This window comes from Myotis yumanensis, unplaced genomic scaffold (assembly GCF_028538775.1).
Source record: "Myotis yumanensis isolate MYYU_CA2020_CCGP unplaced genomic scaffold, mMyoYum1.0.hap1 SCAF_22, whole genome shotgun sequence".
NCBI classification, from domain to species: Eukaryota; Metazoa; Chordata; class Mammalia; order Chiroptera; family Vespertilionidae; genus Myotis; species Myotis yumanensis.
The window spans coordinates 779,264-805,864 of NW_027223773.1; the positions used below are offsets into that span (position 1 = coordinate 779,264).

At 66.6% G+C, this 26,601-nt stretch overlaps 1 protein-coding gene across 1 annotated transcript; it reads right to left on the reverse strand.

The window, feature by feature from the left end:
- Window positions 1-584: 584 nt before the first annotated feature.
- Window positions 585-24,170, reverse strand: IGFN1 (immunoglobulin like and fibronectin type III domain containing 1). The gene is given in 25 exon segments (XM_070401327.1): window positions 585-1,057; window positions 2,080-2,406; window positions 3,249-3,548; window positions 3,667-3,862; window positions 4,360-4,448; window positions 5,160-5,462; window positions 6,041-6,047; window positions 6,049-6,170; window positions 7,664-7,837; window positions 8,174-8,473; window positions 9,046-9,345; window positions 9,780-9,921; window positions 10,778-10,902; window positions 11,366-11,481; window positions 15,413-15,464; window positions 16,428-16,700; window positions 17,305-17,473; window positions 18,583-18,696; window positions 20,117-20,288; window positions 20,720-20,765; window positions 21,236-21,280; window positions 21,754-21,853; window positions 22,609-22,748; window positions 23,422-23,535; window positions 24,132-24,170. Coding segments are annotated over 25 exon segments (3,747 nt in total). The 5' UTR covers window positions 24,139-24,170; the 3' UTR covers window positions 585-1,043.
- Between the last annotated feature and the right edge of the window lie 2,431 nt (window positions 24,171-26,601).

Below are 26,601 nucleotides of genomic sequence, written 5' to 3' on the forward strand. Positions count from 1 at the left end.
GGGGAGACAGGGGGCCCCCCCCAGAGCCCGCAGCTGGGCCCAGAGTTCACTTCTGCCACCTTCCCAGCCACTGCAGGGCCTGTGGCGCCACCTGGTGGTCAGGTCTGGAATGGCAGGCTGGTTGACGGGGGTGGGGGGGGTGCGGGGGGGGTGAGACTCAGAGGAGGAGGCTGAGGCCTCGCTGTCCCCTTGGCCCCCCTGCCCCCCTGGCCCCCTGGCCCCTCTGAGGGCAGGAGTCAGCCCCCCTCCTCACAGGCCTGGGCTCCTGGCTCCTCGCTGCCCACGCCCCAGTCTCCCTGGGACAGGAGAGCTCACAGCTGGGGTGCGTCCTCGCATGCATGTGGGGGGACCCCGGCCCAGCACGGCCCGAGTGCCCCGGAGACACTGACCCGCAGGAGACACGCTCAGGATGAGGGGCCCCCGCCCCTGCCCCCGTCCCCCTCCCCCCTGGACTGTGCTGGCCTGGTGACCCCCTTCTTTCCACAACCCAGACCCCCCCCACTCCCCCCCTGCAGCCCGGTCTCCAGGCTCTGCTGGGAGCCTCCCTCCAAACACACCGCCAGGCCATCGGCAGCTGGTCGCCCAATGTTTTAATGAGGAAAAGCACAGACAGCAGCCCCCCCGCCCCCCACGTGTCCCCCGGGCCCTGTGCCCACCCAGGACCTGGGACCTCCTTCCTGTCCCCTCCCTGGGGTTGCAGCGGCCCAGCTCTTCCCTCCCAGGGCCCGGCCTCCCCCCTGCAGGCGGCTCCCCTGGGGGTGTCCTCAGGGGAGAAGGAAGCAGCCGGGGGAAGGGGGAGTTCGCGGTCAGCCTGTCGGTCAGCCTGTGGGTCAGCCTGTGGGTGGGGCCGGAGGCTGGGTGTTCCCCTTCCTCCTCTTTCCTGGGGGAACCTCCCAGGAGCCCCTCTCTGCTGCCGCCCTGGGCTCTGGTGCCGTCCTCCTCCGTCCGACCCTCGGGACTGGCTCCCCGGCCGGCCTGGCGGGCAGGCATCTGTCCTCCTCCGTGGCTGGGTGGCCTGGCAGGGCCATCGAGGGCGAGGCGGGCTAGGAGCTGGGATCTGCAAGACACCGACACCAGGGAATCCGGCTGGTCCCCCAGGGGCAGCGCCCCCCATCCACCTGCTAAGTGGGACGCTCCTACAGTAAAGGGGTTAGGCCTGGGCTCTGCCACAGGGGCCGTGGGTTCGAATCCAGAACCACAAGGTGCTCTCTGAGCCCAGGCCAGTCCTTCCTGGGCCCCGGGCCGCCCTCAGCACCCAGACAGGAGGCACCTCTGCCAGTGGGGCGTCTGAGGGGCCCCCGAGTGCCTGGCACAGAGGGCGCAGGGAGGAGGGGGGTCCCGGGCCGGAGCCGAGGGGCCATTTTTGTACCAAGGAAAATTCTGAATAATTAAAAGTGTTTAGGGTTATTGATTTGGCTATTCAAACTATGAGATGTTCAAACGATGAGATTATTGGGGAGAAATTGTGTGTGTGTGTGTTGTTAATCCTCATCTGAGGATATTTTCCCATTGATCTTTAGAGAGAGTGGAAGAGAGAGGGAGAGACAGAGAGACACATCGATGTGAGAGAGACATCGATCGGTTGCCTCCTGCACGCGCCCTGACCAGGGCCGGGGAACCTGCAACCTGGGCACGTGCCCTTGACCGGAATCGAACCCGGGACCCTCCAGTCCGCGGGCCGGCGCTCTATCCACTGAGCCACACCGGCCGGGGCGAGAAATGTTTTTGTTTGTTTGTTTGTTTGTTTATAACCTGCGTGACGTGCTTCACTGTGAAGTTTACCAACGAGAGAGCCGCCATGGCTTCGGGCGCGGACGCTGAAAGTGGGCCTGTCTGCGGGGGCTCCCACAACACAAAGCCTCTCTCTCTCTGTTGACGCCAAGCATCGCGCATCCACCACACGGTCCAGACACCACCTCACAGGCCCGCCAGCCGGGGGCCCTGGAGGGCCAGCGAGGGCCGGGTCCGAGGCAGCGTCCACGGCGGCCAGAGTCACCCCCGGGGACTCCTGCGGGCAGGTGGCCCCTCCCCGGCCTCCCTCCCCTCCCCGAGCCCGGCCTCGGCCAGCCCGGCAGGTACCTGTGACCAGGAGGGTGGCCGTGCTGACGGCCTGGCCCAGCGCGTTCTCGGCCACCGCCTTGTACAGGCCGCTGTCCTCGGGGCCGACGCCGGGGATGACCAGGGAGCACACGCCCAGCGTGTCGGTGCTGTACGCCCCCCGGCGGCCCTCCAGGCTCTCGCCGTTCTTGAACCAGGTGACGCGGGGCGGCGGGCAGCCCCGCACGGCGCAGCTCATGCAGCACTCGCAGCCCGCGGGGAGCAGGTGCGAGCGCAGGCCCACCAGGAACCAGGGCTTCTGGCTGCGGTCCGGCTCCCGGTAGCTGGCCGGCTTCACCGGGACCTTGTCTGGAAGGGAAGCACCGGGGACAGACGGGAGGCTCAGAGGGGGGGACAGGCGGCGGGGGACAGGCGTGTCCTTCCTGCAAAGCAGGCCCCGGGTTGCCTCACGCTTTTATTTATTTTTTAATTTAAAAAAAACAATATTTTAATCGATTTCAGGGAGGAAGGGAGAGGGAGAGAGAGAGAGAAACATCCATGACGAGAGAGACTCATGGACCGGCTGCCTCCTGCACGCCCCGCACCAGGGACCGAGCCCGAAATCCAGGCCTGTGCCCTGACCGGGACTCGAACCCTGACCTCCTGGTTCCTGAGTCGAAGCTCAACCCCTGAGCCCCGCCAGCCGGGGGAGGGATTTTTTATTTTTTTAACCGCGAGCTAACACGGGTCCACTGCGGACAGAGGAGAACCCAGAGCGAGTCACAAGGAGAAGGAGTGAGAAGCCAGCATAGCCTCGCTCTTCGGGGTGGAACCTTCCGGGCATGTCTGAGCTGCAGAAAATCCGCCGGATTTCATCATTGCTTTTGACACCCGGGGGCTGCGTCGAAGGTCTTCCCTGTTTGGCTGGGTTTTCCGAGAGCCGCTCACCTCACTGCCTGCCCCCCGCCCCCCGAGGGCATCTGGAGCCCCAGGCACCCACAGCCCCTCCGGTCTCCCCACGGAGCTGGGACCCCCACCCCGCGTCAGGGGCTCAGAGGACCCGGTGCCAGGAGGTCGGCCAGGAGAGGGGCGGCCACAGCTCCGGGCCGCCCGCTGGTCTCCGGGTCTGGCTACACACGGAGCGGCGGCCTCCGCACCCCACCCCCTGCTGCCCGGGGCGCCCGGAGGTGCCGCGTGCCCGCGGGGCTCACCTCGCAGCCGCGGGAGGCACCAGGGCTGGCTGGCGTCCGAGGGCTCGCTGGCGCCCAGCTCGTTCTTGGCCACCACGCGGAAGTGGTACTCGTGGCCGGGGACGACGCCCGGGAAGGTGAAGCGGGTGGTGTGCACACGGTCGGCCACCTCGCGCCAGGGCCCGTGGGCCGCGGAGCGCATCAGCACCGTGTAGTGCAGCGGGACGCCCCGGGCCTCGTCGGGGGACGGCTCCCACTCGGCCGTCACCGTCCCCGGCACGTTCTCCTGCAGGTGGACGGGCCCGGGCGCCTGCGGCCTCGCTGTTTTCAGAGAAAAATAAAGAAACAGCCGGTGGGAGGGTTGGGGTGCGGTCCCTGCACAGACTGGTTTGGGGGAGGGGGGCGCGCGCAGCTGAGGCCTGGGGCCCGGGCGCCTCACCTGCCACCCGGAGGGCGAAGGTGTGGGTGGCCTCCTGCCCCTGCGGGCCCCTCAGCACCACGCAGTAGAGGCCGCTGTCCGAGAGGCCGGCCACGGGCACCAGCAGCTGGGTGAGGCCGTCCTTGGTGGACGTCACGCTCCTTTGGGACAGCGGCAGGCCGTCCTTCAGCCAGGTCACCTCGGGCAGCGGGGCCGCCTGGGGGACGAGAGGGGAGTGTGGGAAGGGATGGTTCCCGGGCGTCCACGGCCAGTGGGTGGGGCCTGCGGGGACCTGGGGCAGAGGGGGTGCTGGGAGGGGTGTGGGTGGGGCTGGGCCCTCCAGGAGACCCCTAACTCCCTTTTTTTGGTTGTTCCTCCTCCATGGAATTTTAGGGAGAGAGGGAGAGACCGAGAGAAACATCGATGTGAGAGAAACACCTGGATGGGTCGCCTCCTGCACGAGCCCCGACCAGGGCCCGGGCCGGGGAGGAGCCTGCAACCGAGGTCCGTGCCCTTGACCGGAATCGAACCCGGGACCCTTTGGTCCGCAGGCCGAGGCTCTGTCCACTGAGCCAAACTGGCTAAGGCCTCCCTCCCTCCCTGTGGCCTGAGGCCCAGCGCCAGCCCCGGTCAGAAGGGCACCGAGGGCCGAGCCTGGCTCCCTTGGTCGCTGGCAATGGCCCCCTCCCCACCCCATTCGGTAAACACACTGACCTCGAAGCGAACGGGCACGCGGATGGTGTCCCCCACTCGGACCACCAGGGTGTCCGTGGTGCTGGAGTCCACGAGGAACCGGGGAGAGACTGCAACACACGTGACAGCCTGTCACCCCCTCTGCTGTCCGGTCACGGTCACCAACCAGGCGGGCAGGGGAGCGGCAGGGGGGTGGGTGTGGGGGGATAGGAGGATCAGGGAGGGCGGGGGAGGGCAAGGCCGGTCTCCCTGGGGCTGAGCCCTGAAGGGACAGGTGGGTCCCAGGGTGCTGAGGGAGCTGGGAGGGGAGGGGGGGGTTGGGCCCGGACCGAGGGGGACACAGATGTAGCCAGCCTCCCGGGCGGCCGGGCGGGCGCCGGTTTAAACCCCGTCCCTGACACAGCCGGGGCGAGGCCGGACCAAGTGCCTCCTGTGAACGCGGGGGATGCAGATACGAACGTCCTGGGATTTTTTTTTTTAAAATATATTTTTATTGATTTTTTACAGAGAGGAAGGGAGAGGGATAGAGAGTTAGAAACATCGATGCGAGAGAAACATCGATCAGCTGCCTCCTGCACGCCCCCCACTGGGGATGTGCCCACAACCCATGTACATGCCCTCGACCGGAATCGAACCCGGGACCCTTCAGCCCGCAGGCCGACGCTCTATCCACCGAGCTACACCGGCTAGAGCCCCTGGTGGGATTTTTGACAAGTTGCAACGAGAAACCGTCTCTGAAAGGGCCTGCCTGGCACCTGGTTAACCTGGGGCAGGGGTCCCGGCTCCCAGCCCCGGGGGTTGGGGGAGGGAGGGGCGCTCACCTTGAGCGGGCATGGCCTGCACCACCACGTCCAGGGCGGCCGGCTGGCCGCGGCCCCCGTCGTTCACGGCGACCACCCGCACGAAGTAGCCCTCCCGGGGCCGCAGCCCCTTGGCCGTGAAGGTGGTGCCGGGCACGGTGCCCGCGTGGCACGGGGCCCACTCCAGGCTGTCCGAGGGGCACAGCTCCACCACATATCCCTGTGCCTCGTCCGCGTCCTGAGTGTCCGGCGGGGCCCAGCGCAGGCTGATGCTGGTGTGCGACGTGTCCGTGACCTGCAGGTCCCTCACGGGCCCGGGGGGTCCTGGCCGAGCACCCGGGAGCGTGAGGCGCGTCACCTCCTCCAGGAAGCCTCCCCTGCTTACTCCACTCACTCAGCAACCTGCCCCCCGACCACCACCACCATCCCCGTGATTCCTGCCACCTGGGACTTCCGTGGGTGACTTCTCCATCCCCAAGATCCCAGAGATGGGGATCCTGTATGTCTTTGTCCTGAGCTCTGAGCTGCTCGCCACCACTGCCTCTCACGGAAGCATCTAGATCTGTGTTTCCCAGGCCTCTCAGCGAAGCCTTTTCTTTTTTAATTTAATATATTTTTATTGATTTCAGAGAGGAAGGGAGAGGGAGACAGAAACGTCCATGATGAGAGAGAATCATGGATCGGCTGCCTCCTGAAACCCGGGCGAGTACCCTGACCGGGAATCGAACCCTGACCTCCTGGTTCATAGGTTGACGCTCAACCACTGAGCCACACCGGCCGGGCCTGGCCATTTCCTTCCGACTGTCCCTGACCCGCAGCCTCCTGTCCTGTCCCCCCGCTTCAGAGCTGCCCCCGGCTCCCCTCCACCCCCCTTATCCCATGAAGGTTGCCGTCTCACTTACTCATGGGGGTCCCGAGCGAAGACGGGGTCCGAGGGGGGCCCGGGCTGCCCGGGGCCGGAGGGAGCCACGGCCGTGACCCGGAACTCGTACTGGCCGTCGGGCCGCAAGTCCGTCACGGTCCACTTCCGCTCTGCGAGAGACCCCCACGTTGGCGCCATGGGGGGCGGGACCAGGCGATGGGACACGGACAGTGCCTGGGGGTCCCGGGGCCCCACACAGCCCTGCCCTCCAGCCAGCGGGGGTGACCCAGACCTCGCCAAGGGGCAGCGGGCGCTGCTCAGGGGTCAGGCCCCCGATCCTCGCCACTGACTTGCCAGGTGGCCACGGGCAAGTGCCTGAACCTGTTATCTTTGCTTGTTTGTTGGTTTTACTCTATACCAGGTGCACCGGTGAACGATGCGGGCTTTTCCCAATAGATGGAGTCGCCCACGTGTGGATATGTGTGCGATGTGATGTGTGTGATATGTTGCTGTATTGCTCCCTCAGATGACCACTTGTTCCCATCGACGGTGCACGCACTTTCTGAGCAGCCCTTCAAAACGTGCGAAGAAGTGGACAATTGGGTTTCTGAATGGTTTGCCTCAAAACAAGAAAAGTTCTACTGGGACGGTCTCCACAAATGACCCGAAAGACGGGGGAATGTGTAGCTGGCGATGGACGTGACTTTGAACAAAGCACTTTTGACGTTTCTCTTGAAATTATCGTGTTTTCTTTGATGACAAAACCCGCATTATTGACCGGTAAAGGGCCAATCCGCATTACTAACCGGTAAAGCCACGGTTCTCAACCTGTGGGTCGCGACCATCGGAAAACACATCCGGCCTATCAGATATTTACGTGACGATTCATAACAGCAGCAAAATTACGGTTATGAAGTAGCCACGAAAATAATGTTATGGTCGGGGGTCACCACAGCATGAGGAGCTGTATGAAAGGGTCGCGGCGTGAGGGAGGTTGAGAACCACGGCCGGGTAAAGGGCCAATCCGCATTACTAACCGGTATCCGCATTATTAACCGGTACACCTAGTATTTTTATTGATTTCAGAGAGGAAGGGAGAGGGAGAGAGAGAATCATGGACCGGCTGCCTCCTGCAGGCCCCACACTGGGGATGGAGCCCACAACCCGGGCCTGTGCCCCGACCGGGAATCGAACCCTGACCTCCTGGTTCCTAGGTCGACGCTCACCACTGAGCCACGCCGGCCGGACTTAACCTCTCCCCTGTGGACAAGACTCTAAGACCTGGGCAGGGAGAGAGCTGCCCAAGGCCGAGGGTGGACGGGGGGGGGGGGGGGACAGGCTAATGGCCGTGTCTCCGGCTTCCACCCCAAGATGCCCCCCAGCCCGGGTCTCCCCTCCGAGCTGTGGACACTGTAGCCACACGATTCCTTGTTGGGGGCGGGGGGGTGCGGGCAGAGGGGGCCGTCCTGGGAGCCGTGGGTGCTGAGCGATGTCTCTGCTCTCCTCACCCTGGACGCCCCTCCCCACCTTCTCCCAGCGTCGCCAGGGGCAGACGCCCCCAGGAGACCCACAGCTCGGGGCCCATCTGGCCCGATGTCACCCCAGGACCTCGGAGCCAGGGGGACGCCCGGGGACCGTGGAGGCCGAGGGGGGGGCCGCTCACCAGGCACCGGCTGCTCGGTCACGGCCGCCCACGTGTTGCTGCCCTTCTTGCGCTTGTCGACCAGGTAGCCCAGGATGTGGGCACTGCCGGGGCCTCGGGGCGCCGTCCAGCTCAGGGTGATGCTCTGGCTGGAGGCGGACAGGATGGCCGGGGCCGAGGGGGGCCCGGGGCGCGCTGGGGGCGGAGGAGGAGGGTCAGCCGGAGGCTTAGGAAGCGGGGGGGCCAGTGGGGCGTCGGGGGGGTCACACTGTCCCTCCCAGGGGAGCGTTGTTCAGGGACACGTCCCGGCTGCCCGGGGAGTGACGGGGACAGGGGAGCTTGTGGCAGAGGGGTCCAGCCAGACGGGCGTCTGTGGGGGACGCAGCCCCGACCTGGGCTCGCGTGGGGGTCCCCTGCGTCCACCGAGGACTCACGACCCTGCACAGTCCCTCCCCCCGGTCACAGTGGGGAGCCCCAAACGGCCCCCAGCCTGGCCCGATCCCCCCCCCCCCCACCAGTCCATCCTCTTACCCTCGGGAGCCACCAGCACCTCCTCCGACTCCAGGGCCTCGCCGGGCCCCTCGGAGGTCACGGCCCGCACGCGGAAGGCGTACTTCCTGCCCTGCTCGACCTGCGCGTCCGTGAAGCTGGTGGCGTCGGCGGGGGGCTGGCCCACCTTCAGCCACGTGCTCCGGCCGGCCTGCCGCCGCTCCACCACGTAGTGCTCCAGGGCGCGGCCCCCGTCGTCCCGGGGGGGCCCCCAGCGGAGGCAGACGCCAGCCCCCCGGCAGTCCTGCACCTCCAGGGGGCCCTGGGGCGGCTGGGGCTTGTCTGGGACCCGGCGGAGGAGCAGGAAGAGAAGGGGCGTGAGTGGAGCTGCGGGGGGAACCTGCTGTACCCCCCAGCCCGGTCAGCAAATAAGCCTGCAGTGGGGGGACCCCCAGAGAAGCCCAGGTAGGATCTAGAGGTGTCCCTGGTCTCCACCCCAACACAGACACATGCACACGCACACACGCACACACACGTACACAGCCGCACATGTGTGTACGTAGTCACACACACATATACACAAGTATGCACACACCACAGGCACATGTGCGCACCCATATGTGCACACACATGTCACATGCATATGCGCGCACATGCACACTCACACATGCGCACACGCCACATGCATATGCACGCACGCACATATATGCACGCGCTCACACATATGAACGCACATGCCCAGGGAGGTACCATGGACAGCCCCCCTCAGGACTAGGGCTCCTGCCCCGAACCCCCCGAGCCCCCTGCCCAGGCTGCGGAGGGAAGGGGGGGGGCAGCTGCTTTGATCTTAAACAGCCAGCGGGCGGGGGAGGGTCGGCGCCGGGCCCCGGGCCTGGGGGAGGCTGGGCGGGCACCTATGACGTGCAGGGTGAGCCCGGCCTGCACGGAGCCGCCCTGGCTGCGCAGCGTCACGCTGTACTGGCCGCCGTCCCTCCTGCTGGCGCTGGGGAGGCACAGCCGCGCGAAGCCGTCGCCCAGGGCCACCTGGGCCCCTCGGCCCCCCGCGCCGTCCACCGCGGCCCCGTCCTTGGTCCAGGCCGCCTGCACCGGGAGGCGGCTCTCGAAGGCGATCTTCACGCTCAGCGGCTTCCCCGCCTTGACCACCAGCGGCTCCTGCAGCCTCTCCATGACGTCCGGAGCGATGACGGGCGGATCTAGGGGTGACACAGGGCAAGAGGGGCAAGGAGTCAGGGGCCCCAGGCGCCGGGGAGGGCACAGCAGGGCTCCGAGACGGAAGTCTGGGCGAAGAGTGAGGAACCTGGGGGCTAATGGGGGGCCGGAGGGTTTGTCTGCAGCAGAAGGGTCCCGGGTTCGATTCCGGTCAAGGGCACATGCCCAGGTGGGCTCGGCCCTCAGTGGGGGGCGTGCAGGAGGCAGCCGATCCATGACTCTCCCTCATCATTCCTGTTTCTCTCTCCCTTTCCTGTCCTTCCTCTGAAATCAATTTAAAAATATGTTATTTAATTAATAAATAAAATAAAATAAAACCATCTTCTCAGACGGAGGGTGGGCTGGACACCGGCTGCAGACCAGCCTCACCCTCGGGTGCGTGCGTACCGCCCGGCGCTGACCGCCAGGCGGGCCTCACCTCGGACGGTCAGGGTGGCCTCGCTCTTCTGGTCGCCGGCCACGAAGCTGTACCTCCCGGCGTGGGTGCCCTGCGCGTGGGCAATGAGCAGCCTGCGCACCAGGCCCTCCTGCTCGAAGACGAGTCCATCCTGGGTGCTGAGCTGCAAAGAGGCCAGCAGCTGAGCCGGTCAGCACCCCTCCTCCCACCCCAGGCTCCTCCGGGCCCGTCCCCCTCCCCCGGGGGCCGTCACCAATGCAATCGCAGGAGCCACCCTGACGGGCGGGCGAGCATCGAACGTGGTCCCGGGCCAGCCACATGCTCACCCCGTGAGCCGCCACCTCCCTGAATGGTCCCTACAGCCTCACGCAGACGGTCCCGTCATTAGCCCACGTGAGACGTGAAACCAGAGGCCCGAGCTCTGAAGCCCCAGGGCTCCCTCCTCAGAGCTCAGAGGTCTCCCGGGGCCAAGGGGTCTTGCCTGGTTAGGCGGACAAAGTGGCTTTTGTACGCGGCCCTAAAGGACACGTGGAGCCCTGGCTGGTGTGGTTCAGTGGATAGAGTATTGGCCTGCGGACTGAAGGGTCCCGGGTTCGATTCTGATCAAGGGCACATGCCTGGGTTGCAGGCTCGATCCCCACTAGGGGGCGTGCAGGCAGCAGCCGATCCATAACTCTCTCTCATCATTGATGTTTCTCTCTCTCTCTCTCCCTCTCCCTTCCTCTCTGAAATCAATTTAAAAACTATTTTAAAAGAAAGGACACGTCGAGGTCAACAGGCGTTGTTGGGACAGAAACAGCACTGGGGGCGGCTGAGAGCAGGGCGCGTGGGGGGCAGGGATCGGGGCGCACAGTGGGTCTACAATCCTGCGTGTTGTGAACACACTGGGTGGTGGGCTAAGCTCCCAGGTGCATTCAGAAGACGAAGAAGGACGCGTGGGCCCTGGCCTGCTCTCTGCTCTCCCCCTGGCCCTGCCCCCGGCTGGGGGTGGGGGGGAGGTGGTGGAGGGCGGGCAGTACCTGGACTCCATCCTTAAACCAGGCTCCCGGTCCCAGGTCCCGGCTGAGGGTGCAGGAGAGCGTGGCGGCCTCTCCCAGCCGCGCTTCCGTGTCAGCCAGCTCCCGGGAGAAGTGGCCCTGGGGGGCTGGAGAGACACACACAGGGGCTGGGGCGGTCACCCAGGGACCCCCCACGGCCCAGCCTCCCAGGCCCTGGTCTGCATGGCCTCTGGGGGCCCCCAGGTCCTGCCAACTGCCCTCTGCCCAACCCCCCGCCCTTCTCAGCAGGGAATCTGGGGTGCACGGTGGATGGAGGGCCCCCGAGTCACAGAGACGGGCGGCCCACAGCCTGGGGGACCCCCAGCGAGAGTTGGACCGCCCTGGGCTTTGACATCGTGTGTCCGGACGGATGCCCGGGGACACCCCGAGGCTCCTTGGCCTGGATCCCACCTGCACAAGGAGGAGGCGGCTGCTTCCTGGCCCGGGAGGAGATGCCCCCACATTGGGGGGCACCGGCAGGGACAGATGCCTGGCGCTGGAGGCGGACCTGGGAGGAGGGGGCCCCTGGAGGGCAGGGTCCCCGCGGGAGCCAGCCGGGCTGCGACCTACCTCGGCCTTCTTCGCAGAAGCAGCCGGTGCCGATCTTGTGTCTGCCTCGCGGGCTCCGGGGGGCGTCCTGCCCTCGGCCCCCGCCGCCCGGCCTGCCCTCCGCGCCGGCTCTCCTGCTGCCCGCTCGGCTCCCGTCCTCATGCGGGGTCTCCCCGGAGCTCCCCGTGTCCTCTGCTCCGTCCTCTGCTCCGGGCCGCGGCCCCCGGCCTCCGGCTTCCTCCTGCGCCCGCCTCTCCGGGGCTCCAACCGTGGCCCCCAACCGCGTGCGGGACCTGCTCCCCCGCGGGGCCTCGTCCTCCGTCGGGGCCTTGTCATCCTCAGCCCCCAGGGGCCCCCTGCCTCCTCTCCGTCCTCTGCCCAGCGGGGCCCCCGGGCCCCCGACGTCCGTGGGTCTGTCTCCAGAGTCTTTGCTGCCCAGGGGACCTTCCAGGCCGCTCCAGGCTCCGTCCACGTCGCGGGGGCCAGCGGGCCGGCGGCTTTCGGGCCCTGAGCCTCTGCTGTCCCGCACCCCCGGGCCCTGCTTCCCACCGGCCTCTCCCGGGCCTGCAGCCCCTGCCCGGCCCCGGGAGCCCTCTGGCCCTTCCTGGGTCCCCCCGAAAGCCGCATCGTCCACCCCGGAGCCGGGGGGCTGGCTCCCGGCTCCTGCACGGCCCCCTTCAAAACCCTGGTCTCCCCGGCCCCGGGCCCGAGCTCGGCTAACCCCCGGCCCCTCGGCTGATGCCAACGCGGACTTGTCCCTCTGCCCGGGCCCCCGGCCTCCGTCCTGGGCCTCGCCTGTGCCTGTCCCTGAGGCGGCCGCCACCCCCCCACCTCCCAGCAGGGAGTCCCCCGCGCCCTGAGGCCCTGGTCCCCCCTGGGCAGCGGCTCCGCCCCTGTCCGCTGTCCCCGCCCCCTGCCCCTGCCTTCCCGGAGCCCTTTTCCCGCCTGGATCCCAGCGCCCCTGACCCTGCCCAGGCCTCGCCCTCCATGGCCCCTGGACCATCAAGGCAGCCAGGAGCCCCCACGCCCCCGGCCTGACCTGCAGACCCGCCCTTCCCGCTGGGGGCCCCTCTGTCCCCAGGAGCCCCTGGGGCCCCTGAGGAGGCAGAGCCCCCGGCACCCACCGCCCCGGGCAACCCCGAGCCCACCCCAGGGCCAGCCCCATTCACCAGCCCCGGTGCCCTGCCCCCCTCGGAGCTGGGGCCACCGTAAGGCCCCTCTGAGGCCGCCCCGGACCCTGCCCCGGACCCCGCCCCAGGCCCCCCAGCTTCTCGGCCTTTGGGTCCCCCCTCCTGTCCCGCTGAGGCCAGAGCGCCTGCTGCCCCACGGCGCCCAGGGCCACCTCCGGGGCCCCACTCACTCTCTGGCCCGGCTTCCCCAGACCCTCCCGGGCCTCCCCTGTGACCTGCCGCAAGCCCTGACCCCACTCCCCCCGGGCCCCCCGAAACCATCCTTAGGACCTGCCTGGGCCCCTGACCCCACTCCCCCGGGCCCCCCGAAACCATCCTTAGGACCTGCCTGGGCCCCTGACCCCACTCCTCCGGGCCCCCCGAAACCATCCTTAGGACCTGCCTGGGCCCCTGATCCCACTCCCCCAGGAGCCCCCAAACCATCCCTATAACCTGGCTCACTCCCTGACCCCATCCCCCCAACACCCCCAATCCCATCCTTATAACCTGCCTGGGCCCCTGAACCCATCCCCCCAACACCCCCAATCTCATCCCTATAACCTTCCTGGGTCCCTGACCCCATCCCCCCAACACCCCCAATCCCATCCCTATAACCAGCCTGGGCCCCTGATCCCACTCCCCCAGGAGCCCCCAAACCATCGTTATAACCTGGCTCACTCCCTGACCCCATCCCCCCAACACCCCCAATCCCGTCCCTATAACCAGCCTGAGCCCCTGACCCCATCCCCCCAACACCCCCAATCCTGTCCTTATAACCTGCCTGGGCCCCTGATCCCACTCCCCCAGGAGCCCCCAAACCATCCCTATGACCTGGCTCACTCCCTGACCCCATCCCCCCAAGGCCCCCTGAACCATCTCTAAAGCCCGCCTCACCTCCTGGCCCCACCCCCCCAGACCCAGGCCCCCCTGACCCCCCACCTCCATGGTGCTGAGGCCCCAGAATCCCCGGTCCATCCCTGTGACCCCGGTCAGGACCCTGGGCCTTGGGGCGCCCGGACTCGTCCCAGCCAAGGCCCTGGGTCCCCTCCCCACCGCCCCCCTCCGCCCCCCTCCGCCCCCTCCGCCCCCCGCCCTCAGAGAGCCTGGCTCCGTGGCGCCGGGACCCCCAGAGCCATCTGCCCAGGCTCCCCCAGGAGCCCCCTTCGCCCCTGGCTCTGCTCCCACATGCCCCTCCCCTCCGGCCCCCACGGTAGTGGAAGTCCCGAGGCCACCGCTGGGACGTCGCCTGCCCCCAGGGCCGGCCTCCCCGGGGCCTCCGGAGGTGGCGCCCCAGGTTTCGGGACGCACCCCGGCCTCCTCCCCTCCCCCTCCCCCAGGGCCGCCTGAGCCGCTCCTGAGACCATCAGGCGTTCCGGGCCCCCTCCCTGCAGGGCCCTGACCGTCTTGGTCCCCTGGCCTTACTGCCCCGGGTCCCCGCGAGCCGCCCCTGTGGGCGCCCCCCTCCTCAGCCTCTGCCCCCCCGGGCGCCCCAACGCCCCACGCAGAGCCCGCCTCTCCCGGCGCCCGAGAGCCATCGCTGGAACCAGTCCCGCTTTCAGGGCCTGTTCCCATGAAATACCCCGAGCCTTCGCCGTACCGGGACCCCACTAAGCCAGCCTCGGCACCCCTTTCACCTCTGGGCCCCCCTTCTCCGGCATTCCGAGCCCCATTCCAGAAATCCGGTCCAGACCCCGTGGCCCCTGGGCCTCCTGCTCCCTCCGCGCCTCCCTGGGGGCCCCAGGGCCCCTGAGCACCCCGGCCTGGAGCCCCAATAAGCCCGTGGCTGCTGCCATCGCCCCCCTGGCCAGACCCCATCAGCCCGGGCGCCTGGGTACCACCCACACCCCCTCTCCCTCCTCCAGGCCCAGGGTGGGCCCCGGCCTGGCTGAGGCTGGACCCCATGTCGCCCCAAGGCCCTGGCCCCTGGCCCTCTCCTCCCCAGCCCCCGGGACCTCCTGGGCCTCCCTCCTGCCTCGAACCCTCAGGACCCCCGTGCCCCCGGTGGGGGTCTCGGCCCCCAGGTATTGCGGGGCCCTGGGAGCCCTGGCCTGCGGGCGTCTGTCCCGGAGACAGCCCTGGTCCCCCGAGGCCCCTGGCGTCCCCGGGGTCCTCATCACCCCGTCCCCCGGAGCCCCAGGACCCAGGGCCTCTGCCTGCCTCAGAGCCGGGGGACCCCAGGGCCCCAGGACCTCCGGCCACACTGCCGTCCCCAGACCCCCCCACGCCGGCCCCGCTGCCCCCGGCGCCCCAGGCCGCTCCGCTCCCCCTTTCCCGGCTCAGAGCATCCTCACCCCTGACCCCGCCCGGGCTCTCCTCCTGCAGGAAGCCCTCCATGCCTTCCCCTCCTGCCCCCGACCCCGCAGGGCCCGACCGCGACCCCTGCAGGGCCCCCTTGCCTGTCCCGGGTCCCAGCTGAGCACCCCAGAGCTGTCCCCTGCTGTCCCCACTGCCCTCCTGTCCTTCCCCACGGCCCCCCAGTCCTCCCGCCCCCCAGCCCCCCACCGGCCCTCCGCCTCCGTCCCCATCGAGCTCGTGACCTCCCGTGAGGCCCAGCCCTGACCCCACGCCTTCTCCCTGGGACTGGGGCCCCCCCGGGAGGCTCGTGTCCCAGCCCCCCTCCCCGTCGAGCTGGTTGTCCCCGGAAACAGTGGCCGAGAATCTGTCCGCTTCCGGAAAGCCCTTCCCCGCCTGCCCCGGGCCCCAGGCTGCCCCGGCTGCCCCCTCGCCCCCCATTAAGGGGTAGCTGTGCCCACCAAGGCCATCTCCGTCCAGGCCGGCTGGGAGCTGGCGCCCGGGATCCCGCCCAGCCCCCCCGGGGGTGCCCCCCTGCTCTCTGGGAACCCCCCGCTCGCCGCTGGCCCGCCTGGACTCTTCGGTGTCTGAGGCTGGGGCTCCTTGCCCCTGAGCTTGGTGGTCAGCACTGGTGGTCAGAGGGCCTTGATCCTGCCCAGCTGTCGACGCCGCCGAGAGAGAGAGAGAGAGAGAGAGAGAGAGAGAGAGAGAGAGAGAGAGAAGACTGTTAACTGGGACGACGGTCAGTGGTCCCCACACCCCTGCTTGTCCTGACCCCCAGGTCCCGGCAGAGGGACCAGCTGCCCGTCGGAGCAGGGAGCCCGGTGGGCCAGGCAGTGATGGGGACACGCCACCCCCCGCTCCCCAGCCCCGCACCCACCCCCACCTGCCGAGTGGCCCCCGAGGATTTTGGGGGGAAATGCAGGAGCCAGAGTCACTTGCTTATCAAACCGTCAGGAGGCAGGGCGGCGGGGTAGTTTGTTAAAAGACCTACATGGCCCCGGCCGGCGTGGCTCAGTGGATAGAGCCTCGGCCTGCGAACAGAAGGGTCCCGGGTTCGATTCCCGGTCAAGGTCACATGCCCGGGTTGCGGGCTCGATCCCCAGTGTGGGGCGTGCAGGAGGCAGCCAATCAGCGACTCTCTCTCATCATGGATGTTTCTCTCTCTCGCTCCCTCTCCCTTCCTCTTTGAAATCAATAAAAAAATATTTAAAAAAAAGAGTTTCATGGCATTTGACCAGTTGACAGAGATAATAAAAAAATAAAAGACCTACTTGCCCTGCTGGCGGCCTTAACCATTCTACCGTCTCCTGTCCAATGTACAGTCTCCTGGGACCCCCTGGGACCCCAAACCCCTGGGAGGGGGCGGGTCACAGGTGTTCTATGGCCTCATCCAGGGGCTCCTCGTCCACCAAACCTGGGCCCCGTCCCAAGTGCTGACCAGGCCCCCAGAGCCACTGAGTCACCCCAAGGCCCAGAGGCAGCTGAGAGGGGCTGGCTGGCTGGGAAGGGCCCACACCACAGGGGGTGGTGGCACCATCCCCACTCGCCCCCGGGGCCCTCCTGGGCCTGACGTCCCCCGCCCCCAACCCCGCGATGGAGGTGGGGGAGGGTCCACTCACTTTCAACCACCAGCCAGGCGCTGGAGACGTGGAGCCCGGTGTCCAGGGAGTAGGGGCCCATGTCCGAGAGCCGGGCCCCCCGCACCACCAGCTGGTGGGTCAGCCCGTCGGGGGACACGGACGCCTCGTACTTGTCGCTGGGCTGCAGCGGCTGGTGCTTGAAGTGCCAGGCGGCGTGGGGGCAGGGGTTGGAGAGCGTGCACGCGAAGACGGCGTCGCCCCGCTCCTCGCAGCGGGCCTCGGACAGCGGGACCACCACGCGGGGCGGGATGGCTGGAGGGAAGCGGGAACGGGGCTGTCAGCCTGCCCGCCCGCTCGCCGTATGGCAGGTGTGACCGCCCCACCTGGGTGGGGCTGGCCGTCGGAAACCCAGGTGGCTCAGGCCCGCTCAGACACACACACACACACACACACACACACACACACACACGTCACCTCAGAGGGTCCCCTGGCACCTCCGTGTGGGTCAGAGGGGATCCCATTAGCCTGTGAACAGAAAGACGGGCCCTAACCAGTGTGGGTCAGTGGCTAGAGCATCGGCCTGCGCACTGGAGGGTCCCAGGTTCGATCCCCGGTCAGGGCACAGGCCCGGGTTGCAGGCTCGATCCCCAGTGTGGGGCGTGCAGGAGGCAGCTTGTCCATGATTCTCTCTCATCAGTGATGGTTCTCTCTCTCTCTCCCTCTCCCTTCTTCTCTGAAATCAATAAAAATTTATTTTAAAAAAGAGAGAGAGAGAGAGAGAGAAAGAGAGAGAGAGAATACCGACCTTGGATGTGTTGCCCCCGCCCCGCAGTCATCGTCAAGTTCAGCTCCCCCGCCCGCGGCGCCGCCCCGGCCCCCAGACCCCTCCGCCCCGGCTCCCGCAGGGCCCGCTCACCGCTGGCCTCCAGCTCCGTGGAGAAGACCTCCGCGTCCTCCACCTTGACCTGGTAGAGGCCGGCGTCCTCCGGCCACAGGTCCTGGATCTGGAAGTGGTAGTGTTTGCCCAGCCGCCGCACGCTGCGCTTGGCGTGGCTCTCGGAGCTGTAGGGGACCATCTCCCCGTCCTGCGGCAGGAGAGGAAGAGGGGGTTCAGGGCCTCCGCGGGTCCCCACGACCTCCTGTCCCGACCCCACCCTGGCAGCAGCCGGCACTTGTCTCCCAGGGGCCCAGGCACTGGCCCGGACGACATATTCCCGGGACTTAAAGGGGATGGAGCAGGGGGAGAGGAGGCGGGGTGCAGAGCAGGCCGGGAGGGAACTAAACCGTCCACGAAGGTGCGTGACTCGGGCCACAGAGCAAATTGCCTGCCGGTGAATCACCTAACACTGAGGTGCCCACGGGGGGCGGGCGGGCCGGGCACTGTTTTAGGGACTTGGGACGGACCATCAGGGGATAAAACAGACAAGGGTCCCTGCTCCCAGAGAGCTGAAATTCTACGGGGGCGACAGACATAGACCAAGCACCATCTATCTATATAAAAAGCTAAGTGACCGACTGTCCGACCATCCGACTGTCCGTGCGACCGGCCGGCCGGTACACATGACGTGCACTGGCAATTTAAAAATAAATGTTGACTCGCGCATGCGCGATCCGTGTAAAGCTCTCGCTGGAGAAGGGCGATATTAACATATTTTGTGTTTTGATTTTATAAGACCGCATTATAGATACTGCTTTGACATGTAATTCTTTGCGGCGATGTAATTACCGCACGAATCTTCGATGCGCACGAATCCGTGCACCGGGCCACGAGTAAGCAGATGATATAATGGACATTAGAACGAGATAGAGCTGCCCTGGCTGTCTGGCTCCACGGTTGGAGCGGTGAGAGAGAATCAGGGACCGGCGGCCTCCTGCACGCCCCCTACTGGGGATCGAGCCCGCAACCCCGGGCATGTGGCCTTTGACTGGAATCGAACCCGGGACCCTTCAGTCCGCAGGCCGACGCTCTATCCACTGAGCCGTGTCCTGGCTGGAGAACCCGGTGGCTCCATGGGAGGTAAGAGTCTACACCAGGGTCGGACCCGACTCCAAGCAGGAACTCCGGGGGACATGGGGTTCACACCTGTGCGCTCAGCTACTCCCATGGGGGGGCCCAGGAAACCCACAGTCCCTGCCCCCAGGACCCGCAGACCCCTGCCAGAGCCCTCCCTTGCCAGCGGCCCCCCAGCCGCACCTTGTACAGGTAGACATTGCTCTCGGGGTCCTTGAGGTCCAGGTCCAGTTCAAAGAATGCCACCCCCTCCTTGGTGACCTTCATCTGTTTCGTGTTGGAGACGGCATTGACGTACTAAGAGAGACAAACCCATCGGGGGGGCTCTCTTCAGGGCACTGCAACCCCTCAGGCCCCGGGCCCCCCAAGTCCCAGGCAAACAAGCATGTCCCGCTTCGCATGGGGGAGGCGTGAGCCCCGTGGAGCAGGGAGCTCTCCGAGATGAGACCGCAGGTTGGGGAGGGGAGCAAGAAAGGACCCAGGTGTCCGGGGGCGCCGAGGACACAGAGGGCTTGGTGTTCATCAGTGGTTCCGTCTAATAAAGTGAGCTGAGCACCTACTGGGTGTAAAGCCCTTGCTGGGTCCTGTGTTGAAGCAGGTGAGAAAGCGTGGAGGAAAGGGAGCTGAGGCCCCAGGCGGGAGGTCCGATCAAAGACCATTTTCTGGAGGATGAAAGCTAAGTGTTTTGTGTTTCCAGAGGAAACATTAGGTTTAGACTCCAGGTAGGTTCGACTCGGGAAGGAACTTCTGTACAGGTTGTAAGATGCTGGAATGAGCGTGCCGATGGGAACTAAAATTCCCTGCATGGGAAGCCTTTGGGAATAAGACAGGCCCCCAAGGTCTGTGATGGTGAGGGAAGATGGTGATGGGGATGGTGATGATGACAGTGATGGTGGTGATGGTGATGATGGTGATGGTGGTTATGATGGTGATGGTGGTGATGGTGATTATGATGGTGGTGGTGATGGTGATGGTGATGTTGGTGGTGATGGTGGTTATGATGGTGATGGTGGTGGTTATGATGGTGATTATGATGGTGGTGATGATGATGATGGTGATGGTGATGGTGATGGTGATGTTGGTGGTGGTGGTGATGATGATTGTGATCATGGTGGTAATGATGGTGATGATGGTGGTGATGATGGTGGTGATGATGGTGATGATGATGGTGATGATGATGGTGGTGATGATGGTGATGGTGGTGAGGGTGACAATGATTATGGTGATTGTGATGATGGTGATATTGGTGGTGATGGTGATGATGGTGATGGTGGTAATGATGATTATGATGGTGATGATGGTAGTGATATTGGTGATGGTGGTGATGGTGGTGATGATGGTGATATTGGTGATGGTGATGATGATTATGATGGTGATGATGGTAGTGATATTGGTGATGGTGATGATGGTGGTGATGGCTCCCAGGAAACCCTTGCTATGCGTCAGGCACTCAGCCAGGTGTGTCCAGTGCACCCTCTCGCACCCCCTCTCCTCAGCCCTGGGAGGTGCCTGTGACCATAACACCCACGTTACCAACAAGGAAACCAAGACACAGCGGCCCTCACTTCTCCAAACCCCAGAGTTAGGGTCGGGGCAGGTCCAAAGCCAGGACGTCGGCTCGGAAACCTGGGTCCTCGGCCAGACGCCACATGGAGGGCTCAGTGAGGGCGGGCGGCCCGGCGGCAGGCCCAGCCGCGGGGTGGCCCCGCGAGGGTACCTGGGCCATCCGGTCGTCCCGCTCCCTGCGCATCTTCTCCAGCTTGCGCAGCATGCCTCGGAAGTCCGCGATGCCATACTGGATGCACAGCCTCTCGTAGTCCTTCCGGTCCGCCGACATCAGCAGCTGCCACACCTGCTCCGGGTCCATCTTCTTCTTGGGAGGCGGGGCGCTGGGGAGCAGGGCCAGCCGGTCAGAGGCCAGAGGAGTCTCAGGAGCGGACACCCCGAGGGGCCTGGGGCGCTGCCCTCCCTGCACCCCGGGAAAGGGACACACAGACTGGGGCCTGGGACCCACCACCTCTCCAGCTTCCTGGGAGGAGTCCAGCGAGATGCCTTTGGGGGCAATGGTTCTATTGTTTTAAACACACTGTCCTGGGGGACCGCCCCGTCTCCGCAACGAGCCAACCAGGCCCCAGAGGAGGGCTCAGAAGTGGCAGAAAGGCACCCAGTGTGCCCACCACTGTGCATACCTCTTCCCATTGTACCTGTGGTCCAGCCCCCCTGCCCCTGCTCAGGGCGGAGTGAGGGCTGAGCCCCAAGTGCTCATGGAGGCAGCTGGGGACGGGACTGCCCCCCCCCCGTCATGGACCCCGACACCCACCTCTTCCTCAGCATCCTCCGCAAGTCCATCAGCTCCTTACTGAGGTCTGGAAAAGGAAGGCAATGAGGCCCCGCCCCCAGGAAGCGGGCGGGTGAGGAGGGGATGGGAGGAGGGCGTGTGGTCCACGGCCAACAACACGGAGCTGTGGAAAGGGGCCCTCATGTGGCCCAGCCCGTGTGGCTCAGTGGTTGAGTGATGGCCAATGAACCAGGAGGTCACGGTTTGATTCCCCGTCGGGGCACATGCCCGGGTTGCGGGCTCCATCCCCAGGAGGGGGCGAGCTGGAGGCAGCTGGTCCATGATTCTCTCTCATCACTGAAGTTTCTAATGCTCTCTCCCTCTCCCTTCCTCTCTGAAATCAATTTTTAAAATATCTATATTTCAAAGAGAACAAAAGGCGCCCTCCTGTGGACTGGACCCCTGGGGCCTCCGTGGGGCCCCGGCCAAGTCGGGGGGGCGGGCCGGGCCAGGAGTAGCCCACCCCCCAAAGGCCCCAAGGACAATCCTTCCACCTACCCTCCTGCGGTTCCGTGTTCCTCTTCCGCTTCTTCCGAAAGCCAACTGCACCGTCGGGGAGGAGCGGGGAGTCCATGCGGGCAGGGAGGGGAGAAGCCAGGCACACTGGTGGTCTCCCCAAGAGCCGCCGAGCACCGGCCAGGGTCCCGACCCCCCTCCCCATCCCCTGAGGCGTGGGGACAGCCCAGCAGCTGGGATGAGCGGGATGGGGGGCCTGCCCATCAACCACGTGGGTACCCCAGAGCCTCAGGGGGACCCCTCCCTCCGGGGCCAGGGACCCCTGGGGCCACAGCTGAGCCCCATCTGAGGGCCAGCTGCTCTCTCCTCCCCTGAGAGCTGCCGTGTCAGGGTGAGGCCCCACTTTGCCAACCTGCAGCCATTCACAACCCCCGACTCCATCACTTATGTCCCCCCGCCCCCCCTTCCCCCCCACAGCGGGGCCTCTGACTCCTCTTGGGCACCCCAGGGGCCTGAGCTCCGATGAGGCAGGCGGGGTGCGGGGTGCGGGGGGACCCCACCTTCGATGACGGTGAGCCGTGCGGAGCACAGGGCCTCTCCGTACGGGTTCACGGCGACGCAGTAGTACTTGTCCGTGTCCTCGCCCGTCAGCTTGTTGATCTGCAGGGGGTGCCAAGCACGGGAGTGGGGGGGCTGTCACTCCCCCCGCCCTGTTACTCGGCCTGGCTCTGGGCTAAGCGCCCCCCGAGGGGTGGGGAACGCCGGCCCCAGGGCCGTATGAGGCCCGAGAAACCACTGGGTCTGGCCCCGCCAAGGCATTCGACGTGAGTTCGTTAAGTGTCTGACCCCATAGAGGAGGCTGGTTTTTAAGCGGATCATTGCGTGTGGCCCTCGAACGATGTTATAAAGATCCAAACTGCCCGGCCGGCGTGGCTCAGTGGCTGAGCGTCCACCTAGGAACCAGGAGGTCGGGGTTCGATTCCCGGTCAGGGCACAGGCCCGGGTTGCAGGCTTGATCCCCAGTGTGGGGCGTGCAGGAGGCAGCCGATCCGTGATTCTCTCTCATCATGGATGTTTCTCTCTCTCTCCCCCTCTCCCTTCCTCTCTGAAATCAATAAAAATATATTTTAAAAAAGAAAGTAGCTTGTCAATCAAAGACGGGGTGCCCCTGGGCTTGTCACCTGGCCGCCTGACTCCATAGCTTTTCTTGTGCGTCTGTCACAGCGCCCCCAGGTGGTCAGAGGAGGTACTGCGAGCCTGCCAGGCCCACGCCTGCCAACCGCCACCTGCAGCCACAGAGCTGGGTCCGGCCTCCTGGACGCAGGGAGTTGAGTGGACCCAGCCTCCCCTGGGGACTGGGGGTGGGGGGGAGCCCCTGGAGGGGCCGAAGGAGACGGGGTGGGGGGGGTTCTCACCTGCAGCGCGTGCTCCCTGCTGCCCGGGGCGGAGAGCAGCTGGTACTTGCTGGAGTTGCTGAGGTCCCCCTGGCTGCTCTGCCAGCGCACCTGGGGCAGGGGCTCCCCGCAGACCACGGCCCGCAGGACGGCGTTTCTCCCTGCGGCAGAGCAGCGGGGGGGGGGGGGGGGGGGGGGGGCGGTCACTTTATCCAGCTGCCCGCTGTGTGCTACCCTCATGGCTCGAGGCATCCTGCCCCCCCTCCCCCGCACCCCGTGTCAGGAAGGGGGCCCGGCCGCCGTCCCCGACTCAAGGGCACGAGCAGGCTCCCAGTGCCCAGTCCCCGTGCCCAGTCCCGGTGCCCGGGCCCCGCCTGGCAAGGGCCGGGGGGCCTTGAGGGAGGGACAACCCCAAGGCCCAGGAGGGAGGGGCCTTTTCTTGGGCCTGAAGGGCTCTCCCAAGTTTGGGGGGGCGGGGAGTCTTTTTGTGGGTCCCTGTCACTCTCTGGGCGGGAGTGACAGCCATAGGAAGGGGTGCCGCTTAGGTGTCTGGAGGCGCTGGTCCTGAGACACGGGGCCCGGGCCTCAGGGAGACCCCAAGATGGGGGCAGCTCCCCCTCAGGCCCGCTCTGCTCTCCCCCCACCCAGTGTCCATTCCCTAGCCTAGACCCATACATCGCCTTCTGGGGACCCAGGCAGGCACCCCCCTCGCCCCCCCCCCCCCCCAGTGCAGGCAGATGTGGTCTGGCTGGTGAGGACTTGGGGATGGGGGCTGTGCATGCTGGAGGCGGGGAGTGGGGTCCCCTCAGCGCCCCCTCCCCTGCTGGGCCTCACCCTCTGCCAGCGCCATGGTGACCGGCTTCTGCTCGAAGTCGGGCAGGCTGCACCCCTCGGGGACCTCGTCCACCAGCTGCCGGGTGGTCACCCCGTGCTTCTTGACAGACTTCCCTGCAGACACGGGAGACAGGGAGATGGGCCTGCCCCCCCTTCGTGAGGGGCCCTCCCCACAGGGGGTACGGACCCCGGACAGGCTCCCTGGCCCCGCGCTGGGCGGGACAGACGCACAGCTCCGGCCTGTGGGAGGCACGTGTGACTTTTCTAGGGGAACCAGCCGCGATTGGAGACCCTGGGATGTGGGCAGGGGGCCCCTGGGGAGAAGCTGGAGAAGGAGGGGGGGGGCACACCTGGCCGGGAAGCAGGACCTGCATGGGGAGGCGGGTTGGGGGGGCGGGGAGGGGGGACTCTGAACCCTTTAATTTTTTATCTTTTAAGAATATATTTGTATTGATTTCAGGGAGGAAGGGAGAGGGAGAGAGAGGAACATCCATGAGAGAATCATGGATCGGCTGCCTCCTGCACGCCCCCCACTGGGGATCGCGAGCAACGCGGGCCTGTGCCCTTGACGGTGAATCCAACCGTGACCTTCTGTTCATGGGTCGATGCTCCACCATTGAGCCGCACCGGCCAGGGGGACCCCTTTATTCAGGAAAACAACTCAAAACCCCAAGTGGAAACGAGGGAATGTGGAGCTCCCAGGGCCTCACCTGCCATGGTCTGGCTCCCGGGCTCCTGAGGGTGGCGGGCGATGGGTCCTGGAGACAGAAGGAGGAATTGGTTCTGGGCGGGCGGGCGGGCGGGCGGGCGGCAGGTCTCACCCCGGCCCTCCCCCCACAGCATCAGGGCACCGGCCGTATCTGGGGGACCCGGGTCCAGTTGCCGCTGCCCCCAGACGCTGTCCAACCCCCGGAAGCTTGTCCAACCCCAACGAACGCCAGGTTTCCTGCAGGTCCCTGGCCCCAGGGACACCCATCTCCGGAGGCTGGGGGGCTCCGATGCTGCCCAGTGGCCCAGGCACAGGGGACAGGTGGGCTGAGCCCTCACCCCGTCCGGTGGCCTGGCCCCCGGGGGAAGCCCAGGCCCGGCGGCCACTCAGAGGGCGAGGCCACCTCCTCAAGCCTCAGGAGCCCAAGCCCCTGGCTTCCAGGGTTTTCCCGCTCCGACAGCCTGGTTCCCTCGACTTTTTTTAAATGTATTTTTATTGATTTCCGAGAGGAAGCGGGTGTGGGGGTGGGGGAGAGAGAGAGAAACATCCACGATGGGAGACAATCATGGGCCGGCTGCCTCCTGGGGATCGAGTCCGAAACCCGGGCCTGTGCCCTGACCAGGAGTTGAACCTCGACCTCTTGGGTCAGAGGTCGACGCTCAATCACCGAGCCACGCGGGCCGGGCTGGCGGCCTTGACCTTGGGCGTGACTTTCTCAGCGACACACACAGGCTTCCCAGGGGGCCCGGCTGCCCCTCCCTCCCACCCTCAGCCAGTCTGGGCTCAGCCCGTCGAGGGCCAGGCCTGCAGGAGGCCCCCCACTTGGCTGCTCCCAGGTCCTGGTCCCCATGAATCTGCCTGCCCCCCCTGAGGCCAGCGAGTCATCACGTCAGGCGGACAGGTGTCCCCCGTTTCCTCTCGCTCAGTCCGGTCCATCGTGGCCGCGGGAAAGTGCCCCCCGGCAGAGGGCACAGGCTCCAGGCCAAGAGAGACCCCTGAACTGGAGGGGAGGGGCCGTCTTGAAAGGGTTCCCCAGCCGTCCCGCCCCCCGACGGGGCTGGCCCTCGCTGGCTCGGAGGCCACAGCGTTCCGTTCCCCAGACGCGTTTCCTGCCGGGAGCCCTGTCCTGGGGAGGGGCCCGCCTGACACGGCACATTCCTGCACACGCGGCCTATTCCCTTTCACAGCTGCCCACCCGCTGGCATCGCTGGCCCCACGGCGGCCCGGCCCCGGCCCCGACACACAGGAATGCCGCGGTGAGCCAGGGCGTGCTGGCGCGGTCACAGGGCCACCGCCACCGTGTGTGCCGCGGGCCGGGAGTCACGAGGGAGCGCCAGGGCGGAGGGCGGCCGCCAAGCTGGCAGCGGGGCCCCGTCCCACCCACGCCTGCCACGGCCACCTGGCCCCCGGCCAGGCCCCCACCCTGGAGCCCGGGTCTCCTAGCTGTCGCCTCCCTCACCTGTCATCATCGCCACCAGCTCAGCCGTTAGTCACCGTGAAGAGGTGGTGCTAACCCAGCCCCGGCTCCCAGCTGCCCCCCCCCCCCAGCCGCTCGCCCCCCCTCCCGCTTCTAGGGCGTAGCCGGCAAGGAGCGAGGCGCAGAGCCCGACGCACGGGATGGGGGGGTTTCCACGTGAAGCCGGGTCACCCTGGGGACCCCCTTTCTCTTCAGGAAGAAGCCAGACTTGGTGCAAGGTCAAGGCCGCATGGGCGAGAGCTTGGCTGGCTGGTTGGAGCCCGTGAACCGTGGCCTCCGCTGGACGGTTGGGGTTGGGGGGGGATGAACCCTCGTGTCCACATTCCAGCCCCCCGATGAGGCTTCTGCCCCCGGGACCGGGACCCTCGGCCCTCCCTCCGCCCCCTGCCCTCGCCCGGCGGCTTCAGCCCTCGGACCCAGGTTCCCGCGGCCTCTGCTTCCTCAGCTGGGGGCTCTCTCGGCCTCGTGGAGATGTCCCGAGTCTGACCCCGGGTCCTCATGCTGGACAGCTCTCCCGACCTTTAACCTGCTCTCCGTTTCACGCCCTCAGCCACGGGGAGCCCAGAGGGGAGCACCCAGACCGGACCGCAGCCCGGGCAGGGGACCACGCACCCCGGGCGTGACTGGCCTCAGGGGATGTCCCCGGGCGAACCTCCTGCCCTCTGCCCTTCCCTTCGCCAGGGGACAAGCTGGAGAACACTCAGGTGTCCGCCTCGGTGCCCGGCCCCCACCCCAGGTGGGCAGCCAGGTGGGCAGGGCCCACTCACCTGTGCGCACAGCTGGCCTCCCGCCTCCGGTCCGCCTCCTCCTCCTCCGCCTCCTCCTCCGCGTCCAGCTGCCGCGCCGGCCTGAGGCTCTGCAGGGACTGAGTGGACAGGCAGGGCTGGGGCAGATGTAGGTCACCGCGGCAGGCCGTTTTGGGCTTCCTCGGCCCCTCCCACTGGCCCCGCCTCCCTCCTCCTCCTCCTCCTCCTCCTCCTCCCCCCGCCGGGCT